Source organism: Protopterus annectens, chromosome 10.part0 (genome assembly GCF_019279795.1).
Source record: "Protopterus annectens isolate FY-2018-M chromosome 10.part0, PAN1.0, whole genome shotgun sequence".
Taxonomy (NCBI): domain Eukaryota; kingdom Metazoa; phylum Chordata; order Ceratodontiformes; family Protopteridae; genus Protopterus; species Protopterus annectens.
The window spans coordinates 1,749,018,381-1,749,045,906 of NC_056744.1; the positions used below are offsets into that span (position 1 = coordinate 1,749,018,381).

A 27,526-nucleotide genomic window follows, 5' to 3' on the forward strand; every position below is an offset into this window, starting at 1 on the left:
CTATGTATCATGGATGTTTATTAGGAGGGAGTATGTTAGTTAGGAAGTTTCCACAACTTGTGTGGGGGTCATATGTCAGTTTGGGCATAATTATGTTTGCCTCTGTCTATCAGAGATATAGAGGCCAGCCCCAAGCTGAATTTCTGATTTCCCATATATTGATCAAGGTTATTTTTAAACAGAGTTAGGGATGGACTCTGCTTCACATGGATGGGGAGCCTGTTGCCGAGCATTGGAATCCTCTAAGACACATATCTGTCTCACCTACATTCCCTATTTATGTTTCAAGCAAAATTTAAATCTTTGGATCTAGTATTTCCAATGCTGTTCATTTTGTAGATATGCAACAGACCATCAGAGCTGGATCCAAGGATGCCTTGTATGCCAGGCATAGATTTCCTCTCAAAAACCTGTAGGAGATATGTATAAAGATAGAGTTTTAAGATGATCTATCTAGGATAATGTGTTTATACCCTGAGTTCTCATGGTAACAAATCTTTGTGGGCATTCCAACTGTTGCATATATCTGGTCAGGTACATGCCAAAGGGGGCATTATACTCAGTAACAGGTCTGATAAGGACCAAATAAAGTGGCACTATTACTTCCTTGGACCTGGATGCCATGCCCTTACTTATAAGTTGGGTGACATAGAATGATTTTCTCACTACCTTGTCCACATGTTCGTCAAAGGCCAAATTACTGCCTACCTATGTTTTTAGATCCCTGGCTACCACTTCAGCACTTAGGGGTATCTTACTGATGGAATAATTAGGCTGGGTGGCTATTTTCCCAAAAGGCACTGTCATGTATTGTTGGCACTGAACCTTAATCCATCAATTTGGCACTAGTCATTTGTCTGTGTTAGACCCTCTTTAAAGATATTTTTGCCGTGGAGAAATCCATGATAGTTTCCAATTTGCAGTAATCTATGAACTTGGTCAATCAAAGGCTATTGACATTAGCCTTTACCTCTGAGAAGTAAATGCCAAATAGCAGCAGTCTCAGCATGGAACCCTGAGGTACCCTACTGGAGACCAGTCTTTTAGGGGTTATGCCCAGTTTGGGGATTTTGTCAACTACACCTGAGTGGAGTATTGTACTGAATGCTTTAGCCAGGGCTAGGTAGGTAGGATGCACCATTTTCCCCTCATCCATCACCTTGCTGACCTTCTTAAATATGTCCACTAGGTTTAGTAGGCATGTGTGACCTTCTCTTCACAAAGCCAATGGTTGCCTATGTCTTAGTAAATAATTTCCATGAAATTTATTTCCATGGCTTTGCATATTAAACCAGTAAAACTAATGGATCTGTAGTTTCTGGAATCAGTTGATTGTCCAACCTAGTGAAGTGAGATAACTGTTGCAATCATCCATTCTTGTGGTACAAAGCCTGTTATGAGGCTATAGTTGTAACGTGATATAAGTGGTATTGATAGATCATGTTTCAAGCTTTTTAGGAGGCATCCCGAGATATTGTCAGAGCATATTGAGGCTATGTTTTTTGTTTTAGTGAGCACTGGCAGGACCTGGTCCCTGCTAATAATTGGGGATTATGCTAGTAGTTGTTTCATGGGGGAAGAGTCGAGGAGGGAGTGAAGTGTGAGCTGAATTTGTTACCCAGCAGATTTAGTATGTCGCTCTGCTCAGTGAAGGTGTTACCATTGACCACTAGTTTGGCACACTACTGTGTGCTGCTTTTGAGGTTATGGACATAGCTGTAGAAGTCCTTGTGGTTCTTTATAGCCTTTGAGACTACCTTGACCTTGTAATTGACCATGTTGGATTTAATCAGTCCTCTTAATTTCCAGGTTTGCTTAAGCATAGAACTCTTTTCATTATAGGAGTTGCTCTTCCTGATTTTAATCATTACTTTTTTTCCTTTTTTATATACCTATTAAGGTTAGGATTTCACCAGTGTGGTTTGTTTCTATAGCTTTTTTGGACTTACTTCTAGTAGGTGCTGCAGCCTGTACATAGCCATTTACGTGGTTGTACAGGGTCTCTGTGAACAATTCCGCATAAGTTGCTGTGAACTCGAGGTTAGGAGGGGCATTGAATTTTGACAAACTATAGCTTAATAGGCTGTTGTTTGCTTTGGAATAGCTCCTAACTCTTACATGGTTTGCTGGGGTTACCAAGTAAGTTTTTATTTTGAAGGAGACAGCTTTGTGCTCCGATTTCACAATTAAGGATATGACAATGGGGGTGTGCAGCACTCTCCTATTTTTAGTGAGTACCAGGTCCAATATGTTTTAACCTCTGGTGGGTGTGTGCACTACCTGGTCAAGAGTATCTGTGTTAATAAAGTCCACAAACACCAACACGTACACTTACACACCCCACGTGCTTTAATTATTTCATAAACACTAAGCAACTACCATACACAGAACAGATTCAACTTCTCACTCCTCAGATAGCTGCACAGTCCTCATCTGAAAATTTGTAATCACTAATACCACTATCCACACTGATTTTAAAGGTTACCATTGAAATGATCAGCTTGATAGCTAAGGGCAGCCTATTCCAGGTCAATGTCTACATCAACAGCTTTTTGGGCTAGAAAATCCATTGATGATATTTGTGCAGCTGCTGCATGGTTTAATACCCATACTTTCATCACTCATTACAAATTGGACATCATCTCTACAAATAGAGCTGCTTTTGGTTCCACAGTTCTCTGGAACATCCTTCCATGTAGGCCACCCAAGGTTACCGCAACTGGAGACTCTGCCACATTCATTCAGGAATGAATGAAAATGCCTCTCAAGGAATAAACATAGGAGATACAAGCTGTTTTCTATTTAGTTGGTGTAGTTTTTTAAACTGGTTTTCCCATTCGATTATTAAAAAGGAGACAAATAATTGATCAGTCTTCCTAAACTCCTTGGTCCCGTGAAGGTAAAAACAATGTTGTCTATGTATGTCTAGAAGATGAAGGGTGTATTCTCCCTTATTTTCACATTTGGGGAAGAAAACTACCAAATTCATCACTTGATGTTGGTTTCAGAGCAGAGACAACTTTAGTAAAAAGGAAGGGTTAGCACTTAAAGTAACTCTGTCTTGGTGCAAAAACAAATATGGTTGTTTGTAAGATTGAGTTTGGAGTTCATAAACTCATCTTGCAGAAGTTATAGCCACCAGAAAGGCAGGTTTTCCAGGAAAAAAAAACTTGAGTTCTACTTTAGCTGATGGTTCAAAGGGAGGATGTACTAAAATTTTCAAAACCATAGTGAGGTCCCAAGATGGAGTAGGGTCCTTTATTGGAGGTCTAAGTAAAGAGGTACTCTTAGAAAAGCCTTACATAATTTAATTGACACAAAAGGAGAATTATTATCTCCAGTAGGATAGTTGGAGATGGCTGCTAATTGAACTTTAATACTGGAAAAACTTGCCTCACCCTGAAAAATAGAGGCAAGAAATTTTAAAATAGGAAGTGGGGCAGAAAAAGGATCTAACTCTCTCTGATGAGCCCAAAAAGAAAATGTTTCCCATTTCCTTTTGTAAATCTTCCTAGTCAAAGGTTTATGAGATGAAACTAGAATTTTTTTGAACTGGGGAGGAAAGCCTGGAATGTTTAGCCATTCATTGGAGTTGGAAAAATCATGCAGTCAATTTGAGGTCTGCAATTTTTGGGTGGATCTGCCCTGATGGGTGAGATAGGAGGTCTGGACTGTGATCCAGCATCCAAGGAGGATATACTAGGTGAGACCAAATGAAGGGGAACCATGCCTGCTGAGGCCAGAAGAGTACAGTGAGGATTATTGTGCTCTTCAACTGAAGTGCTTTCTGAAGAAACTTGAGGATGAGAGGTAGGGTAGGATAAACATAAAGGAGAAAAGAGGGCCGAACATGGACTAGAGCTTCTCTCAGTGACTTTCCCTGAGGTGGGATGAGGGCAAAAAATCCATTGCATTTGTTGTTGAAGGGAGATGCAAATAGGTTGCATCAAGGTTGACCCCCATTTCTGGAAGATCGTGTTTGCCACTGACACCGTCACATATCGCCTAATCAGAGGCGATCTCTGCCTAACATACAAAGCTATGTCAAACCCAAAGCTGTTGGACATGCTACATTTAAAGAAATCCCAATCTCTCCAAACCACATGCTCTAGGGACCTAAACCTTGTCACCACAATAAGCAGAACATGCTGGAGTGATAGATTCCTGTCCCAGAGACTTCCCATACTCTGGAACAAACTACCCATTCATGTCAAGAAAAGCTCCTCATTGGCTCTCTTTAAGAAAAATCTTGACGATTGGACGGGAAATAGAAAATTCACCCTGGGGATCACTTCTGCAGCACTGCTTGACAGGGGCACAGGAAAATAATTTTCTTGGCTGGTGAAAGCCATGGAACCTTTTTGGCTAGGCTTATATAGGCTCCAGGCTGGATAGCCTAGTACCTACCTATGAACCTATGAACATATGATTGGTTGATAGACCACTCTTGAGGAATTAGAATGTTCCTGCTGTTTTTGTCCACTAGAATGTTGGGTTTTCCGGGTACGTGCATCACTACAAGAAAGCAATTGGATGAGATCACCCATTGCCATACTCTCATTGCTTCTCGACAAAGGAGGTAGGATGTGGTCCCCCCTGTTTGTTAATGTACCAGACTACTGACATGTTGTCTGTTTATACTGTGATAGTTCCGAGAGGGAGAAAGCTCTGAAAGGCCTGCAACACTAGAAGCACCATTCTCATCTCTAGGACACTGATAAGCAAATTAGTCTCTTGTGAAGACCTCATGCCTTGAACAGTCCATCCCAAGTAACATCCCCCACCCCACCTGGGAGGCATCTATAGTCAAAATGGCATTCAGGGGAGGAAAGATAAATGGGCACCCTTGACCAATATCCTCAGAGTGAATCCATCAAAGAACAGATTTTCTGCAAGCCTGAGACAGTCTTATTGGGTGACTTTAAGGCTACTGGTGAAAGGACCATTGCACTGCCAGGGTCTATTGAAGAATTCTCGTGTGGAGATGAGCAGTAGGAATTAAAGTAACTGCAGCAACCAACAACCCTAGAGCTTTGAAGATCATTTTTGCTGGGGGAGAAGGAAGAGAAAGAATCTGTCTGACATGCATCTTCAATGTAGGAACTCTATTTTGAGGCAGAAGATCTAGACAATTGACTGTGTATAAATCAGCCCATGTAAACTCCAAGACTTGAACTGGTCAAAGTTATGATTTGTCCATATTAATAGTGATTCCTAGCAAGTGAGATAGGTGGAGTAAATAGTCTCTGGCTTTCACAATCAGATGTTTGGTCAGTGCAGTGAGGAGCTAGTCACCCAAATAAGGAAACACTCTGAATCTGAGCAGTCTCAGATGAGCTGCTACCACTGCCATGCATTTGGTAAACACCCTGGGGGCTGTGGTGAGACCAAAGGGCATGGCTCTGAGCTGATAATGACTGGTTCCCAGCCAGAAAAATACCTTTGAGAGTGCCTGTTCATTTTGATGTAATAGTACACATCTTGAAGATCAACTGAACACATCCAGTCACCCTTCTCTAGGACAGCAGAATGAACTGATCCATGACTATCCAGAATTTGGAATTCTTTGCAAACTGATTTAGATAACTGACATCCAATATAGGCCTCAGGTCCTCTGTCTTTTTTGGCACTAAAAAGAACCTTGAGTAAATTCTGGATCCTGCTTGGTCTGGGGGGAACTCTTGGATAACTCTTTTGTCTAGCAATATCACGATCTCTCAAGCTTCTAGCTCCTTCTGATTGGGTAGAACATTAGGGATACTTTTTCTCTTTTCTATGGCAATTTGTAAAAAGGGAATGAAATATCCTTTGGATATGATCCTTTGCACCCAAGAATCTTTTTTGATGGCTATCCAGGTTTTTTGGTACAAAGATAAGTGACCCCCAACTGCCTCCAGAAATAGACAGTCAGGCAACCTTTCAGGAGTGCTGAAATGATCTGTCTGAGAAGGAAAGTCAAGATCTGTGGTTCAGTGGACATCCTCTATGACGCCTACCATTGTAGTTATTTCCTCCTCTGCCTCTGGAGGAAAATCCTCATGTGATTCCTGGAAAGCATCTTGAGATGTCTGGAACTACATCTTTTTCCCACTGCACTGATTCAGAGAAAGATCTCTGTGGGATAGAAAAGTGGATTCTGACAGCAGACAGTATCTTTCCATCCTGTTCACTGCAGGAGAGAGTTTCTTTAATAGTTGGCCCAAACAATGTAGATCCATCAAAAAGCACATTGATAGATGATGCCATGAAAGGCTCTGCAAAATTGTACAACCACATCCATGCATGTCTCCTTATGGCTATGCTTGAACCGGCCCCCTCAAGGTACCTTCAGGTGCAAGCGAAATTAGCCTCATGGATGCATTTGTAATAGATTGTAGGGTGGCCAGTCATGAGGAAAAATACTTCTGCCCCTCTGCAAACATGAACCCTGGAGAAGTTCCTTTACAAAGTCCTTCTGTAATTGGGTTAAATGTGCCAGGTAGTTCAGTGATCACAGGGCAAATGTCGCTGATGCATACACTTGCTTCCCAAACCTGTCCAATGTCCTAGATTCTCTGTTAGGGGGATTTACAGTTGAGCTTTGTTCAGTCAGATTTTTTTCATGGCTGCTGCAACAACCGTGGCATCTACAGGAATACCTTTAGTCCAGTACTATCAGCAGGGGCACTCAAAATTTGCCCTGGCATCTGGAGATTGGTTCCATAAAGTCCAGTTCCTTTTATCCCTGTGTGAGAAAAGGTCTATAAGCTCATCAGCGGGGGGGGGGTAACATAAGATGTAGATGATCCAGATCCAAACACTTCCAAGAGCACTGATTCCTCCTGGCAAGGGGTTTGAGAAGACCAACAACCTTTCTGGCCAAGTATCTCTAAGATGTCTCCAAATGAAACATCCTCAGATGGAGATCAAGTGGACCATTCCCCTTCATAAAAAATGGTGTCTTCTATGAGTGATTCCTAAAAGGGAATCCAAGTGCCTCCTCTTGCACACCCTCTTCCAAGAAATCTCCTCAGTGGGATGTTTTGGGGAGGTATTTGAAGAGACAGAGAGTTCCTTAAATGAGAACTGCTTGGAAGCTCATCTGGGCTGGTTGTTCCTGAGGTTTAGGATGAAAAGACTCAGACATAGGGTCCAAAGAGGGAATGAGGCATGGATCCAATGAAAGTAGAGTCAAAACCACTCTGGGATGTGAAAATACCTTCTCCACCACCTTGGATACACAGGGACCAGGAGAAGCTGAGGACAATCCCTCCAGAGCTGACACACTAAGAGCAGACAATCCCCAGGTCTCACCAACCCTCCTGTCTGAGGGAGGAGTCAGAGCAGATCTATTCAATGCCAAAGCTCTGAAAGGTTGTGACAGCTCCAACAACTTCAGAGTCGGTCAACCCCTCAGATCTGACACTGATGTTTCATCTCCGAGAGCCATCATGCTTCAATGAGGGTCAGAGACAATTGGATCAGGGAAGTCACTGGAGTAGAAAAAAAATAACCTTTGTATCTGATGTTTTGACTGTCAGGGTTCTTGGATGCAATGACTATGAAACAGCTGATCAGATCGGAGAAGGAGCAAGTACGGGCTGGAAAGAAAGTTGAAGGCTCACAGATCCAATGAGAGATGGAGCTGACAGGATCCCCATCTGGATCTGTGTTCTGATTAATTTTCTTATCATCCTATCCCACCTCTGACTTGGAAAGACTTCAAGAAGACCTAATGGAAGAGGAAGTGGAAGATGGTCTTGACAAATTTTGGGGAGTCTTGTAAAAAAAAGTCCTTAATCTCAGGGATACTGGCTCCGGAGAAAACCTAGGAGCACAGGATTAAGGACATGTAACTGCAGATGGTGTTGGATTTGAAAACTTCAGATCTGAGGTCTTAGAAACCTTCTTAGGAGGCTCTGAAGAAGGTGTGGTCTGCGGATATCAAGCAAGTCAGTGTTTATGGTGCTCCCTAGGCTCCTTCAATTTTTGAGAGGGAGTTTGAGCCCTTAAACAAGAAGTGCCTGTTGAAGAAGCTGAGGCTGGAAGGATGTCTTTTAAAATTAGCTTATTCCTCCATTCAGCTATCACTCTTGGGGTAAAGGCTGCACAGATAGAACAACAGGTATCCAAAGGTGCTTGACCCAAACAATATATGCACTCTCTGTGGACATCAGAATTAGGAATGTTATGCCCACAGGAAGTGCATTTCTTAAATCCAGTTGGCTTATCAGGTATGCTTGAAAAAACAAGTCAAATGACTAGAGAAAAAATATTTATGCTGCACTCTTTTCTTGCATGGGATGTGATCCTTTGACTGTATTATCACTTTTAAAAATGTAACATTGACTTTAAATTATGCACTCCGTAAAACTAGCAAAACATCATTTAATATCTGTAAATGCTCTTATTCTGTCTTTGTATCATATTATTTATGAATTATAACACTTTATTACAATAATTCAGTGATTGTGACAATGTCTGCTGAGACAAAACAATAGCAAAAAAATCATCTGCCAGATTTGTAACTATAAACTATTTATTCTATGCACTTAATCTGACTATCATTTCTGTTGTACCATAAACAACACATGCTACCAAAATGTTGCATGTATTTACTAATTTCATGTCTAGTACTAGCCTGCAACTGTTATTTTTTTTTCCTTACTGGCTATAAAAGTGAATTGAATAAATTGATTTGTTTAGTCCTTTCCAGTTTATCATTATTTCTCTGAGAATAAGATATTTTTTTCTGAAAATGTGGTAACTTTCTGCTTGTACTTAACTGTGGCAACTGAACCAAAATTAATTTTGTCTTTACTCCACGAATATGCATATTTCAATAGTTACTGATTTTTTTTTATTCTGAACAGTATCTCCACATGATTTTTACAAGGGTTTTCTGTTTGCACTACTGCACATGCTACAGCATTTTTGTTTCTCCATAAAATCTTCTTACTGATGTCTATAACAACATTTAACTCGGAAAACATGTCCATAGCAAGTAGGGTACTGTCACTCTGAAAACTGCTCAATGCTGTAACCTTGACACTTCAAATTCTAACAATGTTATAACTCTACTTGTGTCCCACCAATAGAGGTATGTTTGTAAATGAAATGGTTATGTCTCTATTAATCAGTAACTTTTTCCATGATTCCTTTCTTATAGACAAAAACATACAGTTTGCCATTCCTCTCTGCCATTCACAATGACAGATAAATCATCTGGTTTGGTGTTGAACTGTTATACCCTTTATAAATATTCTGAAAATCCTTTTCTATAGAAATAGTAAGAACATTGACTTGAACTATGGCATGCACTTCTTTTTTTAATTTGCCCTGAAGTCTCTGTATCATTTACACTGGCATTTGCTTAATTAAACTGATCAAGTTTTGCAGGATTTGTATCGGTTTCTGCACTTGGATTGCTCTTTGCATACTTATCCCTGTCAGAGAAATATTTGCACTGGCTTATGATCATTTGTATCTGAAATCATACTCTTAATGCTAACTTGAGACACTGAAAATGTCTGCTATATGTTCAGTCCTGAAATCTGCATATCAAGTACACTGGCTGTATTTGCAGTATTATGACTTAACTCTGCATTTTGACTTACATATTGCTGCAGCATTTATTTGAATTCTGAAGGCTCTAAACAATAATTTGTTACAATTTGCAAATTATTTAATTCTGAAATCATACTGATATCAGAAGCTGAAAATACTGTTGTTTCTATAAACATTGATTCATACCGTGGATCATAAGACTCCGTTACCTCACAAATTACAGTTTGCTTCTTCTGTGTTTTAACCCTTTTGTCCCTAGAATGATTTGATATTCCTGAGCTGCTAACATTTAAATTCAAATAAACATTTCTGGAACACAGTTTTTAGACTGTTTTACCCAATTTTTAACCTTTAAACCCACATTAACTGCTGCTTTTACCTCGGAAATCTTTAAACTATTTTTACATTTACTGTATAATATAGCTATAAAAAAATTAATGCTTACATAAGGAAAGTTGAAGGGACATTGAGAAGGTGGCCAGTCATCTCTCAGCTTCTTCATACCCCCTCTTCTAAGGATTCCCTTGTCTCTTTAATGTTCAACTGGAAGCTTGAAGGTCTGTTGTCGTCTTTGGAGATTGTGAAGTTTTCTAAAACTGTAGCTGTGAACTGGATAATTTCCTTTACACTAGTAGCCTTCAATGTTTGTCTTCTTTACCGGAGATTCTGATGTTTTTAATGCTTAACAGTAGATTTGTTACTAAAGTAATGTCCTTAAAGAACACTGTTGCTCTGTAAACTACATGTTGTCTGTTCTGCTAATAAACAACTGTAAATTTTCAAGGTTACTATGGGGTTTTGGGACTCACTTTAATTGTCAGTATTATCTCCATTCCAACCACACTGGCATGCCATTGCAAAAACTGAACTAAATATCTTACCCAGAGGTGTGCTGAACAAGTGCCACATATCTCAGTTTCTCCTTCATGTTCATAGGTTCATATGTTAGTACTAGCCTAACTGCCCTCATGAGCCATTTTAAGCCTAGCCAGTTACCCATGTGAGAATCAACCCTGTGCCTTGAGTTTGTATGATAGACACCTTAACCATTATGCCAACCTCCCAACCCCCAATGCCAAGTCTTCTTGCACCTTTCAGAATAAAAGTCTTTAATCACCGAAAGTTTGAGAAAAGGGGGTTATTATGTAGTAGCTGCATACAGTGGAGGTAGCAGCAGTCATTCATAAAGATCCAAAAAAGTCTTAAACAGGTTATTTCTTTTTCTCTATAGTGGCAAAAAAATACACTGGTTTCTATAGTTTTTTGGACTTCTGACGTCTAAATATCTGAACTGCTGGTCATTTGACCTGATTACTATACTCATTTTTTTGAGTATCTAAACTGAATGGCTGTACTCCATCTTTTCCAAACTGAGCTTACTTCTGCCTAGAAAGTTATCTCTATTAATATTAAAACTCTGTAGATTTCCTACAAGTTCTGGATGCCTCTATAACCTTGGTTCCCAAGCCTTGTGCTAGCTAAAGTTCTTTTTCTCTGCCAAGTGTTCCATACAGTCTTTTAGCACATCTCATCCTTATCAGTTCTCTGGCCTGAAGGTAGTTTCTCGGAGCTCATTTGTGTCCTTCACTGACACATTATTTTCTATTAAAACTGCACTTATTGAAACTGCATGCAAAAAATAAAATATAAAATGAAGATCTAGGTCTGCTTTAATATGGTTGCATTCCTAGGCTTGTGCAGAGAATAATGTATTTATATAGGATTAATTCGGGCAAAATTGTTTTTATGTATTCTTACACTAACATTAGCCAATTAGTGTAGGCAGAAGGAATTTTCTAAACCTTATTAGTGGAGATTTCATTAATCATATTGCAAAAGAGCAATAGTTTATAAGCAGCAGAAACATGAGTCAACACATGTAAAGTCAATATCCCTCAAAAGTCAAAACTCCTATACATATATATGATATTAACTTTTGCTAATTCCATAGGGAGACCTTTTGATGACTTGCAAATGTTCCAAATTAACAAATCTGAAGCATTTCACAGAAAATTGCACATATTTCCAGTGATGCTTTGCTCTGCAGTATAATGTCAGGGTGTTATTGCACAACACTTACATTCTTGTAAGTAGTAAAGTGGATACCTTGATTCATAGTAGAATATAACACTGTTGGAATAGCAGCATAGTGAGCACTCATATCTTAAAAGTAGTCAGATTATTTAGATTTCATACACAGTCTTGCAGAAGTAACCTAATGAAGTCATGAAGACAATGTATTTCAATCATGAAGACTGTGTTTGAATACTGTCTTTCACACTCTCTTGGGCACTGCAACATTCTGTTTTACAACATAATAAGTGAGGTTATATTTCTATGATTTTATTGTTTCTTTTGCACTAATAACATCACTGTAAATCTGTTTAATATGAAAACTACTTTTTAAATAGCTAAGTATTCTGCTGGTGTGTGCTGAAGTAATTATGTAATGAATGATGTAATGAAAGGATATTTTATAATCTCACTTTTCTTGTCAGAAATCAAACATTTTACTCAGTCTCCTAATTTCTAAAACACCTTTGTTTAATTGTTTTGTATTTCTATTTATTCAGAATAACACGGATACAAGCACACTAACTCCAGAACAAGCAAATGATCTGGGCAGCCTTGTCTGCACTTTCAACAACACCAACATCAAGAACTTAAACAGTGCTGCTTTCCTTGTGATCATTGATCAGCTTCAGCAATGTGGACGGTTTGAAGAACCCATAAAGACTGAACTGAGGAACAAAATTATCCAGACATTTAAGTAAGATCTTCACTATAGACAAAATTCTGCAGAAAGTGCAACCATGTTTTTTACCATAAAAATGTTAAAAACAATTAAATGTTGAAGGATAAATTCAGACAATGTCATATGTAGCAAACATGCATGTTGGTAGGTTTCCAGCAGTGACAGCAGAAGCAGCCAGGCTACACGTAAACTATTTCAGTGCAGCAGAGTAACAGATGAGGGTAGGGATAATAATGGCATTCACAACAAGGAAGTAACAGGAGCGAGCATGCTCAGTCTGTTATAAATGCTCGTTATATTCATTGTCTGTGCAATTGAGATGCGAGGAAATGGCAGTGGGCATAACTTTGACAGAAGCTGTAGGACCCTGTATAGTTTAAGCATTCTGAAAGTATGAGGAATTGTTTACATGATTTAGAAAAGCTACCAAACAAAAATAGCTGGATGTCAAAATAAAAGGCTCACCTATACAATCAAGGCAGAAATTAAGAGAACAATAGAAGGGAGTGGAACAGGAAATAGTTCATGTCACTAGCTAGGGAAGGCAATGATACAGTAGTGTCTGGGATGTAGCAGGGACCACTTTCATAAAGTAGAAGGTGGTATGTTCTTGTTGTGCACTATTAGTTACAACCAATTTTATTGTATTTATTTCTGAGCACTATGTTTAGGAAAAGGGCATAAACAGATGATCAAAATCAGAATGATTTAAAATTTATATGCAGAACTCCATAAGAGACAGTGATGGACTTTCAGTATATCTTCTGTATAAAACAGAAGAAAGATCCATGCAAGATGCCTTTAACAGTGAAAAAGGAAAATAAGCTACACACCTGGATCTGTTTTAACAAGAAGGATGGAGGTGCTTTGAAAGAAAGATAGGTTCTCAGGATTATCTTGTACTTGAGATGATGGGACATCACTGGTGAAGACATTAAGATACATGTCATAAGTGCAGGAGAATCTTAATCAAAATGAAAAAAGATTAGTGTGAACTGGGATTATCCTATATTTTATTATACTATATAGCAATTCAATGACTAAATAAAAAATAATTTGTTGTATACTTAGTAAAAAGAAATATATTTTTGTTTGCTTAGTTTGTTTGTTGTATTTGGATACCAGGAATGTCCATTTGTGAAGATCACATTTAAAGTTGAACCCCAGGGAGAAAAGCTCCAGTAGTGAATCATAGTTACATGACACTTAATCAAAATCAAGACACAGTTAATATGAAGACAACAAGTAGGACAGCATAAAAAAAATTCATATTTATAACACAACAAACAGGTGAAATGGTTGAATATACACAATAAATGAAGTTCATAGTTACAGCAAATAGATAAATGAGCTAACACCCAGAGAGATCAGTAGATTATACCACAAAGTATATCCTGCCTAATACAGAGAGAACATTTGAGTAGGCATACCACGACAAAGTTCTGAGGTTTTTTACTGGTTAATTGGGTAATTTGTTTAAATCATTTTGCTTGTTTTCTATTGTTATATAAAAAAATGTGCACTTTATCTGCTTTTACTGTATTTGTGTTTCTTCCTACTTTATTACCTTATTTTGCTGTTGCCTCTTCTTAAAAGTACTCAGTTGTGTTTATTCTGCTGCATTTATTACTGCTTGGTAGTAGCCTGATTAAATTGTAACTGTTATTCTATGTCTTTTGGTTAAAGCACTTGGGCTTCAGATCAGTTGTTTTACATTAAGAAGGTTTGTGGTCTGCCCTGTTGTGGCAGGACAGGTAGCTTACATCCTTCTAAGTTGGGAATTGCTGATTGAAGGCTCAGTGTCTGTTATTCTAAAAGTGTATTAGCTCTAGTTTAAGCACTTGGGTTCCAGGCCAGTTATTTTACATTAAGAAAGTTTGTGGTCTGCACTCTTGTGGGAGGAGAGGCTAGATTCTACCCTTCTGAGCTGGGAAATTCTAGTTAAAGGCTTACTGTGCCTGCTTATTTGAACTGTTTTTCTGATATTGGTGTGCCTTGTCTGCTGTAGCATAGATTAGATTCAGGCCTGCTGAATCTAGCTTTGTTTGTATAACTTGAGCACTAATCCAGGCCATCTTTTTTTTGGAGAAGGTTCCCCTGCACCCTAGTGGCAGGAGTGTGCAGTTAAAACTTGGCAGATTGAAGACTGCTGGAACAGGGCTCAGATTTGAGTTTTTCACTGGTTAATTGGGTAATTTGTTTAAATCAGTTTGCTTGTTTTTTCTTGTTATAAAAAAATTGCACTTTATTCATCTGCTTTTACTGTAATTGTGTTTCTTCCCACTTTATTACCTTATTTTGCTTGTGCTTCTTCTTAAAAATACTCAATTGTATTATTCTGCTGCAGCTACTACTGCTTGGTAGTAGCCTGATTAAATTGTAACTGTTATTCTAAGCCTTTTGGTTTAAGCACTAGGGCTTCAGACCAGTTGTTTTACATTAAGAAGGTTTGTAGACTGCATTGTTGTGGCAGGACAGGTAGCTTACATCCTTCTAAGTTGGGAATGGCTGATTGAAGGCTCAGTGTCTGTTATTCTAAAAGTGCATTAGTTCTGGTTTAAGCACTTGGGCTTCAGGACAGTTATTTTATATTAAGAAGGTTTGTGATCTGCACTCTTGTGAGAGGAGAGGATAGATTCTGCCCTTCTGATCTGGGAATTTCTGGTTAAAGGCTTATTGTGCCTGCTTATTTGATCTGTTTATTTCTGAAATTTGTGCTCCTTGTTTGCTGTAGCCCAGAAGTTAGTAGTTTATTGGCCATTTTGGGCCAATTTCTTTCTCTTTTATTTCCTTGCTATAAAATCTGCATTTGTGCAGTTTTGCATGCCGGGCAGCGCTGGTTAGCTAGGGTTAAACTATTAACGGCTCCACGAAGTCTACTCTATACTTTTTCCCTTGGAACTAGACAAACTTTCAACTTAAGCACTCAAACCATTCATTTCACAGCCCAGCACTTGCTCAAAACTCATAGCAAGCACTAATTAAGCCTAGCACTAGACCCCCTATACTGTCTAGAATGACAAGGCTCTCTATTCATCCCTACCAGACAATCAGTAAAACAGCTCACTTTACCTATTCAGGCATGTCCATAGGGCAGTTTCATGTGTACTATCCAGTCCAACTGGTGAATCTGGGCATTTTGAGGCAATGTTACAACTGCCTCATGTACACAGACAACACTCTCCTCCTACCACCAAACACTAATATATGCGGGAGATGCAATAATACAGCCAAAGTGGAGGCAAAGCTCTCTCAACCCAAGACTGGAACTGACAGTCAAGAGGAGAAGGAAAATACTTGCAACACACCACCAGTCTCACACAGACCTACTAAACCAACTCCGGCAAATAACACACATAAATACACAAAAACATACTTGGAGGATCTAAATAAAAATCTGCAAAAGCAACAGAGGCCTCCAAAGCAAACACCCAAGCAACCTCCACACCCCATCACAAACCATGAAACACATACTTCACATATTCAGTGTGCACGCAATCACAGCCCTTAAGGCAAAATAACATACCCAACATGCTAGTAATAGGCGACTCTATAGTCAGGCACACTGATGTCCAACTAACTAGGCTGGACAATGAGAAGGTTACAGTTAGCTGCCTGTCGGGCGCCAGGATCCGCCACATAACACAAGCACTCAGGTTACTCCAGAACAAGTACAAATACGACTCTGTCATTGTCCATGTTGGTGTGAATGACCTGAGATGTACCTCCCTGGACTACATGAAAAAAGACATGGAAGAGCTCTCTGATCATGTAGACCAGGCCAGTATGACCCTAACCCTGAGTAGCATCCTGCCCTCACCAAGAATGATGCCACAGTATAAAGAAAAAATGATCAATTTCAACAATTGGCTAAATTTCTGGTGCCATTCAAAGGGGATCCAGTATCTGTCCACCTGGGATGACATGCTCGTCAAGCCATTTTGCTTTGCAAGAGATGGCTTGCACCTGTCACCTTTAGACTTTCAAATACTGGCCAAGGCTTTTGCTGCCCCCATAGTGCCTGTTTTAGGCAAGGCTCAAAAGACACACCCACCACCGTAAATAGCACAAGTAACCAAAAACTGAGGGAAATGCTATTCAACGCCAGAAGTCTAAACCTCAAAATGCATGCACTCAAGGGACTCCTCAGTATGGAGAACATCGATATCTGTGCAGTAACAGAAACCTGGTTTAAGGCTCCAGAGAGCACCCCAGCACTACCAGGCTATAAACTTATACAATACTTTTTGGCCACAGAACCCAGACCAAAACACAAAAGGCGGGGATGTATCCATATTCATCAAGGATACCCACACGTCCAAGTTAGTGGTACGGCACAATGCCTCAGAGATCATCCATGTGCAACTAACAATGGTCAAAACTGCAATTCAAATTGTAGCTTGCTACAGATCACCCACCATGACCCAGGACCCCCATTCCACGTTTCTGGAGACACTGGAAAATATGAAGTTCCTACCAAATGCCCTAATATTGGGTGATTTTAATTACCCAAACATTAACTGGGAGAACTACTCAAATACTAACTCCCTTGCCCAACACCTCCTAGAATTTATAAACTTGAATGCCCTGGATCAACTGGTCAACACCCCCACCACAGGTGACAACATATTGGACCTGGTCATCACCAACATGGGTGACCGGTGTTCTACACCGGAGGTCAACCCCTCGCTGGTTAGAGCAAACCATAGACTAATCACTCTGGATATCTACATTCCGCCCCCCACCCGCAATCAAGGAAACCACCATGAAGAACTTTTCAAAAGCAAACTTCACGTTACTTAAGACCAAGGTGGAAAGATTCACAGCCCCCATGCTGAAGGGCAATGCTGTCCAAGCTGCTGAATCCCTTACAAAGGCACTCTATGAGCACCTGCAAGAATGCATGGATCATGCTATCCCAAGCAAAACTAAGACTTACTCCTCCAAGAAAAGGAAACCAGTCTGGTGGACCCCTGCCATAAACAAGCTATACAATAGAAGGAGGAAACTAATACAGAAAAGAGTAAAATCCCAAGAAGGAAAGACATCCCTGATCAGTACCAGCAAGAAACTATGATCCCTCATAAAATCATCTAAGGCTAGCTTCGAAAGAAAAATTGCCAAGGACTCCAAAGATAACCACAAAGCGTTCTTTAGCTATGTCAAGAACCTAAGTGGAAACTCTCGGATCTGCTCTGAGTTAGTGCAGAATGGCACAAAATACACTGAACTGACTGATATTGCCAACATTCTGGCAGACAGGTTTAGTGCAAACTTCATCCCCCTCTCACCCCTGAAAGGGCCCATAACCATACCAGATAAATGTAGAGCCTTGGCAATCACTGACACACAGGTTAAAACAACCCTATCCAAAGCCAAAAATACAGCTTCAGTGGGACTGGAGGGTGTCCCAGGCTGTGTTACATGAGCTACAAAATGAACTAACCCCTCACCTAAACACACTGCTCAAACTCAGCCTTTCTACAGGCAACGTACCCATAGAGTGGTGCATAGCTACAGTTATCCTACTCCAGAAAGGTGGATGCACAATGGACACCAGGAACTATCACCCTATAAGCCTGACTAGTCTGGTCTGCAAAGCTATGGAGTGCATCATCATGGAACTCATTAACAGAGACAGTGGGAACCTCCAAACATTGGATCCTACCCAATTTGGCTTTGTTAAGGGCAGATCAGGCCTCCTAAACCTGGTGGACTTCTTTGAGACAGTTACCAAGGCTTTAGGTAAGGAAAGGAGGTCCACACAGCCTACCTAGACTTTGCAAAAGCTTTCAACACCATTTCCCATTTTGGTATTATAGGCAAGCTCACCAGCCTGAACATAAACCCCTATGTCATGAGGTGGGTTGCCAATTGGCTCATGGATAGAATCCACATGGTGAGAGTTGCATGCTCTAGGTCTGACTCTAAACTAGTTACAAGTGTTGTCCCCCAGGGCTCAGTCCTGGGACCTTTCCTGTTTGGTATATACTTCTCAGAGGTACAGGCAAGCACAGGAGGACTAGGGCTGACCAAGTTCACAGACGACTGCAAACTGGGGGCCATAATTGACTCTCCGGCTGATACAGACATCCTCTAGAAGAGTCTTACTGAGACAGACACCTGGAGTCAAAATCATGGCCTCAAGCAAATGCCAAAAAGTGCATAGTCATCCCCTTTTGAAAAAAACAAAGTACCCATGAACTACCACATACATGGTAGTCTGCTAAATACAGAAAATGTAATAAGGGATCTGGGGACTCAAGTAGATAGTAATCTCTGCTTTGATAATCATATTGCCAAGGTGGTTAGAAAATCCTTCTATGTGGCCCACCTAATCACAAAAGGGTTTGCATGTAGAACAAAAGAGGTTATTGTGACCCTCTACTCATCACTCATCAGACCCATCATAGACTACAATGCCCCATTTGGGATATACCTTACAAGACACCTGCAACAGCTGGAAAGACCACAGAAGTACCTCAGCAAGAGGATTACTGGCCTCAAACAGTTGCCCTATGCAGCCCGACTGATGAACCTCCAGCTGTACTCGGTTGGATACAACTTACTCATTGGTGATCTCTGCCTTACATACAAGGCCATGTCCAACCCAGAATTGATGGAGTTGCTCCACCTAAAAAAAAAAACAAATCCACAAGAGCCACACGCTCTAGGGATCTAAACCTCACCACAATGATAAATAATACATACTGGAGGGATATATTCCTGTCCCAGACTCCCCATACTTTGGAACAGGATTCCAATCTACATTACACAGAGCCCTTCACTAACACTCTTCAAGAGAAACCTTGATGAGTGGAAGAGAAACAGAAAATTTACCCCAGGAATCACTGCAGTGGCTCTGCTGGACAGAGGAACAGGAAATTAATGGCTCTGCTAGACAGACACACAGGGAACTAATCTAAGGGGGCGGCAAAAGCCAACACATTCTGGCTAGGCTTATAGATGCCCTCGGGCAGATAGCCTAGTACTTACCTATGAATCTATCAAGCTATATCTTCTAGCCACAGATCACTTAAACTTAACCCCCTTCATCCCGTATGTGTTTACTAGTGCTTTTGTCTCAATCATGTTAGCCTTCTTGATTAAAATCAATCGTAAAAAGAAATACACACTGAGTTGTAATTTCCATCTACTTTAAACACAGTGAATTTAAAATCCTTTTATTTTAGCATTATTTGTCAGCAAACTGCATTATTTCTATATCCATTCAATGTAATTCGTAGGTTCTGACAGCTTCCCCTTTGAGCACCTTGAAAATCAACTTGTTTAGAAATTCTCAGTAAAGGTCAGCCTTGTTAACCATCTAAACAGCTATTTTTGTTGTTTCCTTCACTTCCCTACTAATCAGAGCTGACCTAACTATGGATTTCCACATCTGGTCAGCCAAGGAACTTTATTTCTGTGTAAACCCTTCCTGAAGTTCAGGACTCCACCTTTATCTACCTCACAACCCACACTACCTTTAACCACATTTTGTATTGCCAGAATATTTTCCTTCCACAGCTAATGGAATTTACAATGAAATAACCTATCAAACTGCATTTATAAAGCATACAAACAGGGTTAATAGATAATACAGAAATTAATCTACTCTGTTGAACCAATAATTTAAACTTTGACAGGCTACTTTCAGCGTGTGCAGTGTTTAATATTGCTGCTCCTTCCTTTCTGATTGTAATGGTGTGTAACTGGTGTACTTTAAATATTAAAAATAAAATAAGAACTGCAAGTCTTAATCTACTTAAAAAATGTAACCACATGTTAATAGTAATTAGCATGTTTTTCATGTAGCATTAATTGTAGTGTTATTTTGCTCGGGTATTTTAACCAGTGACAATTCAGCCTCTCATAGCTCATGTCCAGTGTCCACTTTCAGAATGTTAAAAATCTTCAGTTTTACAATTTCTCTAATTCTGTTTGAGTTCTCTTTTGCTTTCTCCTACAGTTTCAGGTGGATCACTTATTATAGATTTATTGGAAACCTCACAGTTGATATCTGTGAGTTGTCCTTTCATTTTTCCTTTTTTCTGTGGCTGCTTTTAAGCACTTCTACTGCCTTCCATTTCTGGATATTTTTTTTAATTCAAAGTCCACGTATGTTTGCTGAGGACCCATGTGTGTATTAATTCCCACATAGTAAAATACTGGGGATAAAGCAGAGCATAGGACTTCAAATCTTAGCCGTATCTCCCTGCATTTCTTTATGCAAGCAATAAAGGCAGTTCTTTTAATATTGTCTGAGCTGGAAAATCTTAGTCAAAAATTCTGCTCTCATTTACTTTCAGAATTGATCCTTTTCTGCAATGTTTAGACAAAATTTCTTCTTCTAATCAGTATAATTGTAGGTTTATGAAGGTGGGACTAATTGCTTTCTAAATTATGCCCGCAGTTGATTTACTCTATACACTTTCTCAATTTGAATTTCCTGGAAGGAGATATCAGTCCATCTATTTATACAGTTTTTCATCAAAGTTATACAACATTTGCTTTCTGCAATCTCTTGTACTGCTACAAATCTTAGATTTTTCTTTCTATATATCTTCTAGCTTGACTACCTTCTGGTTAAGTTCTTCATTTTTCAGCTCCACTTTTTTCCCCTTCTTTTCTCTCTTGGATGTTTGCATGGAAGTGAGAACTTCTAAATGCCTAGTTAGGGTATTTTCAACTTATTGCATCTTTTTGTTGTTTGATACAATGTAGTCCAGTAAGGTTTAACTTTTGTCTGAACATTTATGTATGGAATTGATTGATTTTAGTTTTCAGTGACTAAGGTGCAGTGATTGATTTTAGTTTCCATTAAAGATTATACTGACTGATTTTTGATCTCCATGAAGAAGGTGCATTGATTGATTTTACTTTCCAGTGAAGACAGTGCATTTATTGATCTTAGATTCAAGTGAAGAACGTACATTGATTGATTTCATTTTCCAGTGAAGAAGGTACAGTGATTGATTTTAGTTTCCAGTGAAGAATATGCATTAACTGATTTTGAGTTCCAGTGAAGTAGATACATTGGTTGATTTTAAATTCCAGTGAAGAAGGCACATTTATTAATTTTAGATTCAATTCCAGTGAAGAAAGTGCATTTATTAATTTTAGATTCTAGTGAAGAAGGTACACTCTTCATTTCTGCAGATTTCATGCCTGCTTCTTCCCACGTTCTTTCCACATTGTCTTTAAGTAGTTCACTTTCAGAAGCAGTTTCTACAGCTTTCTTATCCCTTGTCCCATAGGGTTTTTTCTTGTTAACCCTCCTAGATGCCATATGCAGGTTCATAATAACAAGTTATTGTAAAAGCCCCCAAAGTACTAGCTTTCTGTTGATTTTCTTGGTACTGTACCTCTTGAGGTCTGTATTTTACTTCTCTCTCTCCTGCCTTTATAATCGAAGTCCAGCAGCATTTTTACTTCTGTAAAAACTATCTTCATATTTCAAGAAGACAAGAAATATGAATTTAGTAGCAGAAATATTGAAATGTCATTGTTTAAAGCGTTAAATATTACTATATGACGGTCCCTAATACTTAGTATACTTTATTGTCCTGCAAATGGTTTGATAAGGCCAGGAAAGGCATTTGCTTCTCTCTTATATGAACATTAATTAATTCTGTGGAGTAATTTTTAAACATGGTTATAATGACTTTATTTTTTTATTTGCAATGAGTTCCCCTCAACCGATTAGTGTTGCATAGAGAGGCAATGAGAACACATAAAGATTTCCTAACTTAATTGTATTTACACAATTATAGTCACTTACTCCTATTGCTAATAAGTAAACAAAGCAAAACAAAGAAAAAAAAAAAAAAAATCAGTCAACTGCCTTTATGTACTTAAGAATGCATAGAGAATTTCATTGATATTCTGTTACCATTACCCACCATAAAACAACGAATATGCAGTGGTAAAATAAAAATAAACTTTAAAAATTAAAATAAATTAATCTAAATAAATTAAATTATGCTCTCATATTCCAGTAATAATTTATTGTGATATTTTATAAGTATCTGAAAACAGAAGTACCTTTTTTCTTGCTTCTAACATGAAACAGTACGACACAAAGTCTTATCACTTCCATATCAATTTCAAAATCACAAAGTGAAAATAATCATACGAAACCTGCATGCCTCCTTAATTTTTATTCAGATAATCTATAGCAACAAATAGTGCAGACAAGGAGACAAAAATGACATGTCATATCTCTCTGGACCATCTCTGAATGGAGAGATGATAAAATCAAAAAGCAAATGAGAGTATTATCGCTGGAACTGAATTTATCATGTCTTGGTGAGTACCTTCATGAGGTGGACCCTGGTTTTGCAATATCTCACCAAGAACACTGATATATATATATATATATATATATATATATATATATATATATATATATATATATATATATATACACACTGTATTTTATATAGCATATATCATGGACAGAAATAGGTTAAAAATTAAAAAAGACAACTGGGTGCACAAATCCATCCATCCATCCATCCATCCATCCATCCATCCATCCACAACCCCTTTTTTCCATTTTGCACATGGGGTTGGGGTACCACTTCAACAGTCACAATCATCTAGAACCAAAGTCTGCACCACTGGGTGGCTAGCCCTGCCACAGTAATTCTTCCACACCACAACACTCACATGCACACTCGCACCTATGGCCAAATTTAGAGTGTCCAGTCTAGCTACTGCATGTCTTTGGAATGTGAATGGAAACTGGAGCACCTGGAGGAAACCCACATGAACACAGGGAGGACATATAAACTTCACAAAAAAAGGCACCCCAGCCAAGAATCGAGCCAGGGACCCACTTGCTGTGAGGTGTCAACACTATCTGCTGTACCACAGGATAAAAAAGAACCAAATCCATGTAAGCACATTGATGCTACTACTGCAAAAAAGGACAGTGAAGAATATTTACAAGGAAACATTCCTACAATGGTGTTAGTCCAGGCCCAGGGTGAGGATGACACCCTCTTACAGAAGGAAGTAGTAGTCCCCAAAATACACAAAAACTGATAGGCCAAAAAAAAGCTATAAAGATGATAGCTTGAACACTTCATCACACTATGATTCGCTAAACTTACCAAGGGCAAAGAAGTAGCTGGCCAACTGCATAACTTTGCCCTTATTTTCAGTGTAGTGCGATCTCAAAGTTGGTATATATATATATATATAGTTGGGGGGGTTAGGGCACATCCCCCAACATCAGGGGTGTAAGGGGTGAAGCCCCCCACTTGGTCAAGTTCAATTTAGTGAGTTGTTCATATGTTGTGCTGTGGGGCAAGTATTTCATTGCCCTCAGTAAATTCAGTGAATCCGGAAGCAATTCTCTCTGCTAGGGGTTGATGATTAGGTGTTTGCTGAAATGCAGTTTTGGTGAATTAATATAGACCCGAGCTATTTATATGTGCACCCCAAACAGACTCCAACCTGGTTAACATCAGGAAAAATGATACTCTTCCTTAAGAGTGAACCTGCATGATATCCTAAAAACTATAGACTATTAACTTGCCTTCCAACGATGTATAAATTATATACTGGATTAATGCCGACAGAGTTTATAGTCATTTAGAACTCAGTCATGGCAACAGAACTAAAGGGTAACAAAAGAAAATTATATGGAACAAAGGCTCATTTGTTGTGAAATAAAGTCATAATGCAGAATTGCAAAAATGGGAAAAATCTAAGTATGGCATGGGTAGAATGCAAAAAATCATTTGACGTGGATAAAATAGTGCTTACAAATGTATAAGATACACCCTACATTAATCAATTACATTACAGTGACCATGAAACAGTGGCAAACCACTATGAAGTTAAGGCATGATAAAGGACACATTTTTATCCCAGGGATAACAATTCAAAGGGGGATAACCCATTAAGTTTACTAGCACAAGAATCTGGTAGTCTATTGGCCGTTTTGGGCCAATTTCTAGCTCTTTCAAGTCCCCCTGTATAAAACCCACTTTGGCGCGGTTTTTGCACTTGTTACTACTCAGCCAAGCTCCTCGTGGTCCTGCAGAGTGATACTAGCAGCAGAGAGGCTAAAAGAGCAACTGCTAACCTGATAAAAGTGTTTTTTTTTTGCTGCTACTACCTGGGCAACTGTCCGATCTAGCTAAACTTCAAGTATTTCTGCTTCTTGAACTGTTTTAAACTGTTTAAAGTTGTTTTTGCAGCTGCACTTTTAAAGTTTGCCCTGTTTGTTGCATTTACCTGTTGAGGCTACACAATCAAGTGCACTAGCCTGTGTTACATATTTATTGCATTTTCCTGCTGTTTGTTGCAAAAAAAGCAAAAAAAAAAAAAAAAAAATTATCCTTGTTTCCCGTCTTTCCTGACCTAGAGTAGTCCAAATACAGGCTTTGCTGTATTCTGGACTTTTGGAAAGTTCCTGTGTTGCCCATTTCCTTTCTTGGATAAAGGGAGGCTTCTTTGTTCACCAGTGGCAGTGGGGAGCTTAGAGCAGCCTATCTATCCCTGGAGGAGTGTTCCCAGCACAAGAATCTGGTAGTCTTTTGGCCATTTTGGGCCAATTTCTAGCTCTTTCAAGTCCCCCCTGTATAAAACCCAGTTTAGTGCGGCTTTGCGCGATTTTGCGCATAGCGCAGCATCGGGCAACGCCGCTTAATTGGGTTTAAACCATTCTTGGCTCCACAAAGTCTGCTCTTCACTTTTTCCCTTAGAACTGATCTAGTTCTCATAATAAACACCCTATTCCTACTCTAAAGCCTGGCACTTGCTCACTAAAACAATTATATAAGTAAGCACTAAAAAATTAAAAGCACTATACCCTCACAAACTCCTCTTGAGTACCTTGTTCCCCATTGGCCCTTTTTTCAATTATAAAGGAATTCCCAATACTATTCTAGCATCTCCAAAGGTCAGTTGTCAGTCTCCTCTCTGGTCCAGCTGGTGAATCTGGAAATTTTGAGGCAATGTTACAACTGCCTCATGTACACAGACAACCCTCTCCTCCTCCCAACAAATTCCAACACATGTGAGAGATGCAACCATATAGCCAAACTAGAGGCTAAGCTCTCTCAACTCAGTACAGGCGTAACCAGTCAGGAGGAGAAGGAAACCACACTCACTACAATTCCAGTCTCACATAGACCTACCACGACAGCAAACCAAACAAATAAACACACAAAAACATACTCGGAGGCTCTAAATAAAAATCTGCCTAAGCAACAGAGACCTCCAAAGCAGACACCCAAGCAACTGCTACCCCAAAACAAAACACATGCAACACATAGCTCACAAAGCCAGTGTGCCGAACAGTCACAGCCCTTAAGGCTAAACAACACATCTGATACACTTGTAATAGGTGATTCTATCGTCAGGCACACTGACGTCCCGCTCACCAGGCTGAACAAGGAGAAGGTCACGGTGAGCTGCCTGTCGGGCGCTAGGATCCGCCACATAACACAAGCACTCAGGTCACACCAAGGCAAGTACAAATATGACTCAGTCATTGTCCATGCTGGTGTGAATGACCTGAGACGTGCCTCCCTGGACTACATGAAAAGAGACATAGAGGAGCTTTCTGAGCATGTAGCCCAGGCTGGTATGACCCTGACCTTGAGTAGCATCTTACCCTCACCAAGAATGATGTCACAATATGAAGACTAGATGATCAATTTCAACAATTGGCTTAAGTATTGGTGTCATTCAAAGGGGATCCAATGCCTGTCAGCCTGGGATGACATGCTCGACAAGCCACAATGCTTTGTTAGGGACGGCTTGCACCTGTCACCCCTGGGCTTTTGGATATTGGCAAAGGCTCTTGCCACCCCTATAGTGCCTTTTTTAGGCAAGGCTCAAAAGACAAACCCACCTCCATAAGTATCACAAGGGATAGGAAACTAAGAGTAATGCTACTCAATGCCAGAAGTCTAAACCTCAAGATGCACACACTCGAAACTCTCCTTAGCATGGAGAACACTGATATCTGTGCAGTAATAGAAACCTGGTTCAAGGCTCCCGAGAGCACCCCAGCACTACCAGGTTATACCTCATACCATGTTTTCCGGCCCCAAAACTTGGACCGAACCACAAAAGGAGGGGGAGTATCAATATTCGTCAAAGATACCCACACCTCCAGGTTGGTGGCAGAGCACGAAGCATCAGAGACTATCCATATGCAACTAACAGTGGGTAAAACTGCCTTCCAGTTTATAGCCAGCTACAGACCACCCTCCCAAACCCAGGAACCCCACTCGGCCTTCCTGAGAACACTGGAAAATATGAAGGTCTCTCCAAACACCATTATATTGGGCGACTTCAACTACCCAAACATAGACTGGGAGCATTACTCTAGCTCCAACAACCTAGCCCAAAGGTTCCTAGAATTTATAAACTCAAATGCTATGGAACAGCTTGTTACCACTCCCACAAGAGGGGAAAACACACTAGACCTGATCACCACCAACATGAGGACTCTATGCCCTAGACCAGAAGTGTATCCCTCACTGGTAAGATCAGACCATAAACTAATCTCACTAGATATTCACATCCCGACTTCAGCCCCTGCCCAGAAAACCACAGTGAAAAACTTCTCTAAAGCAAATTTCATACTCCTCAAAACTGAGGTGGAATCCTTCAAAGCCCCCGGGCCTGTGGAAAATACGGCCCAGACCACAGAATCCTTTATAAATGCATTCTATGAACTCCTTCAGGAATGCATGGATCATGCAATCCCAACCAAAACCAAGACCCAATCTTCCAAAGGCAGGCGTCCTGTCTGGTGGACCCCAGCCATAAACAAACTATACAATAGAAGGAGGAAGCTACTACATGATAGAGCAAAATCCCAAAAAGGGAAGGCATCTCTGATCAGTATTAGCAAAAAGCTACGGGCACTCATAAAATCGTCTAAGGCCAGCTTCGAAAGAAAAATTGCACAGGACACTAAGGATAATCACAAGGCTTTCTTTAGTTATGTTAGAAACATGGGTGTTAATTCCCAGATATGCTCAGAATTAGTCCAAAATGACAAAAAATACACCGAACCCACAGACATTGCCAACATCCTAGCTGACAGGTTCAGTGCAAACTTTGCCCCCCTTCCCCACCAAAAGGGCAAATATCTATCCCAGCAGAGTGCTGCCACCCTGACATCTCAGATGCTCAGGTAAGAGCCGCCCTCCCCAAAGCAAAAAACACAGCATCAATGGGACCAGACGGTGT

At 39.7% G+C, this 27,526-nt stretch overlaps 1 protein-coding gene across 2 annotated transcripts in view; it reads left to right on the forward strand.

The window, feature by feature from the left end:
- LOC122813973 (otoancorin-like) overlaps positions 1-27,526 on the forward strand; it is a 656,691-nt gene that overhangs the window by 385,585 nt on the left and 243,580 nt on the right. For both annotated transcript variants that reach the window (XM_044086530.1, XM_044086531.1), the window contains exon 16: positions 12,120-12,316. In XM_044086530.1, coding sequence (XP_043942465.1) covers positions 12,120-12,316 — 197 coding nt within the window. The remainder of the gene's footprint in view (positions 1-12,119; positions 12,317-27,526) is intronic.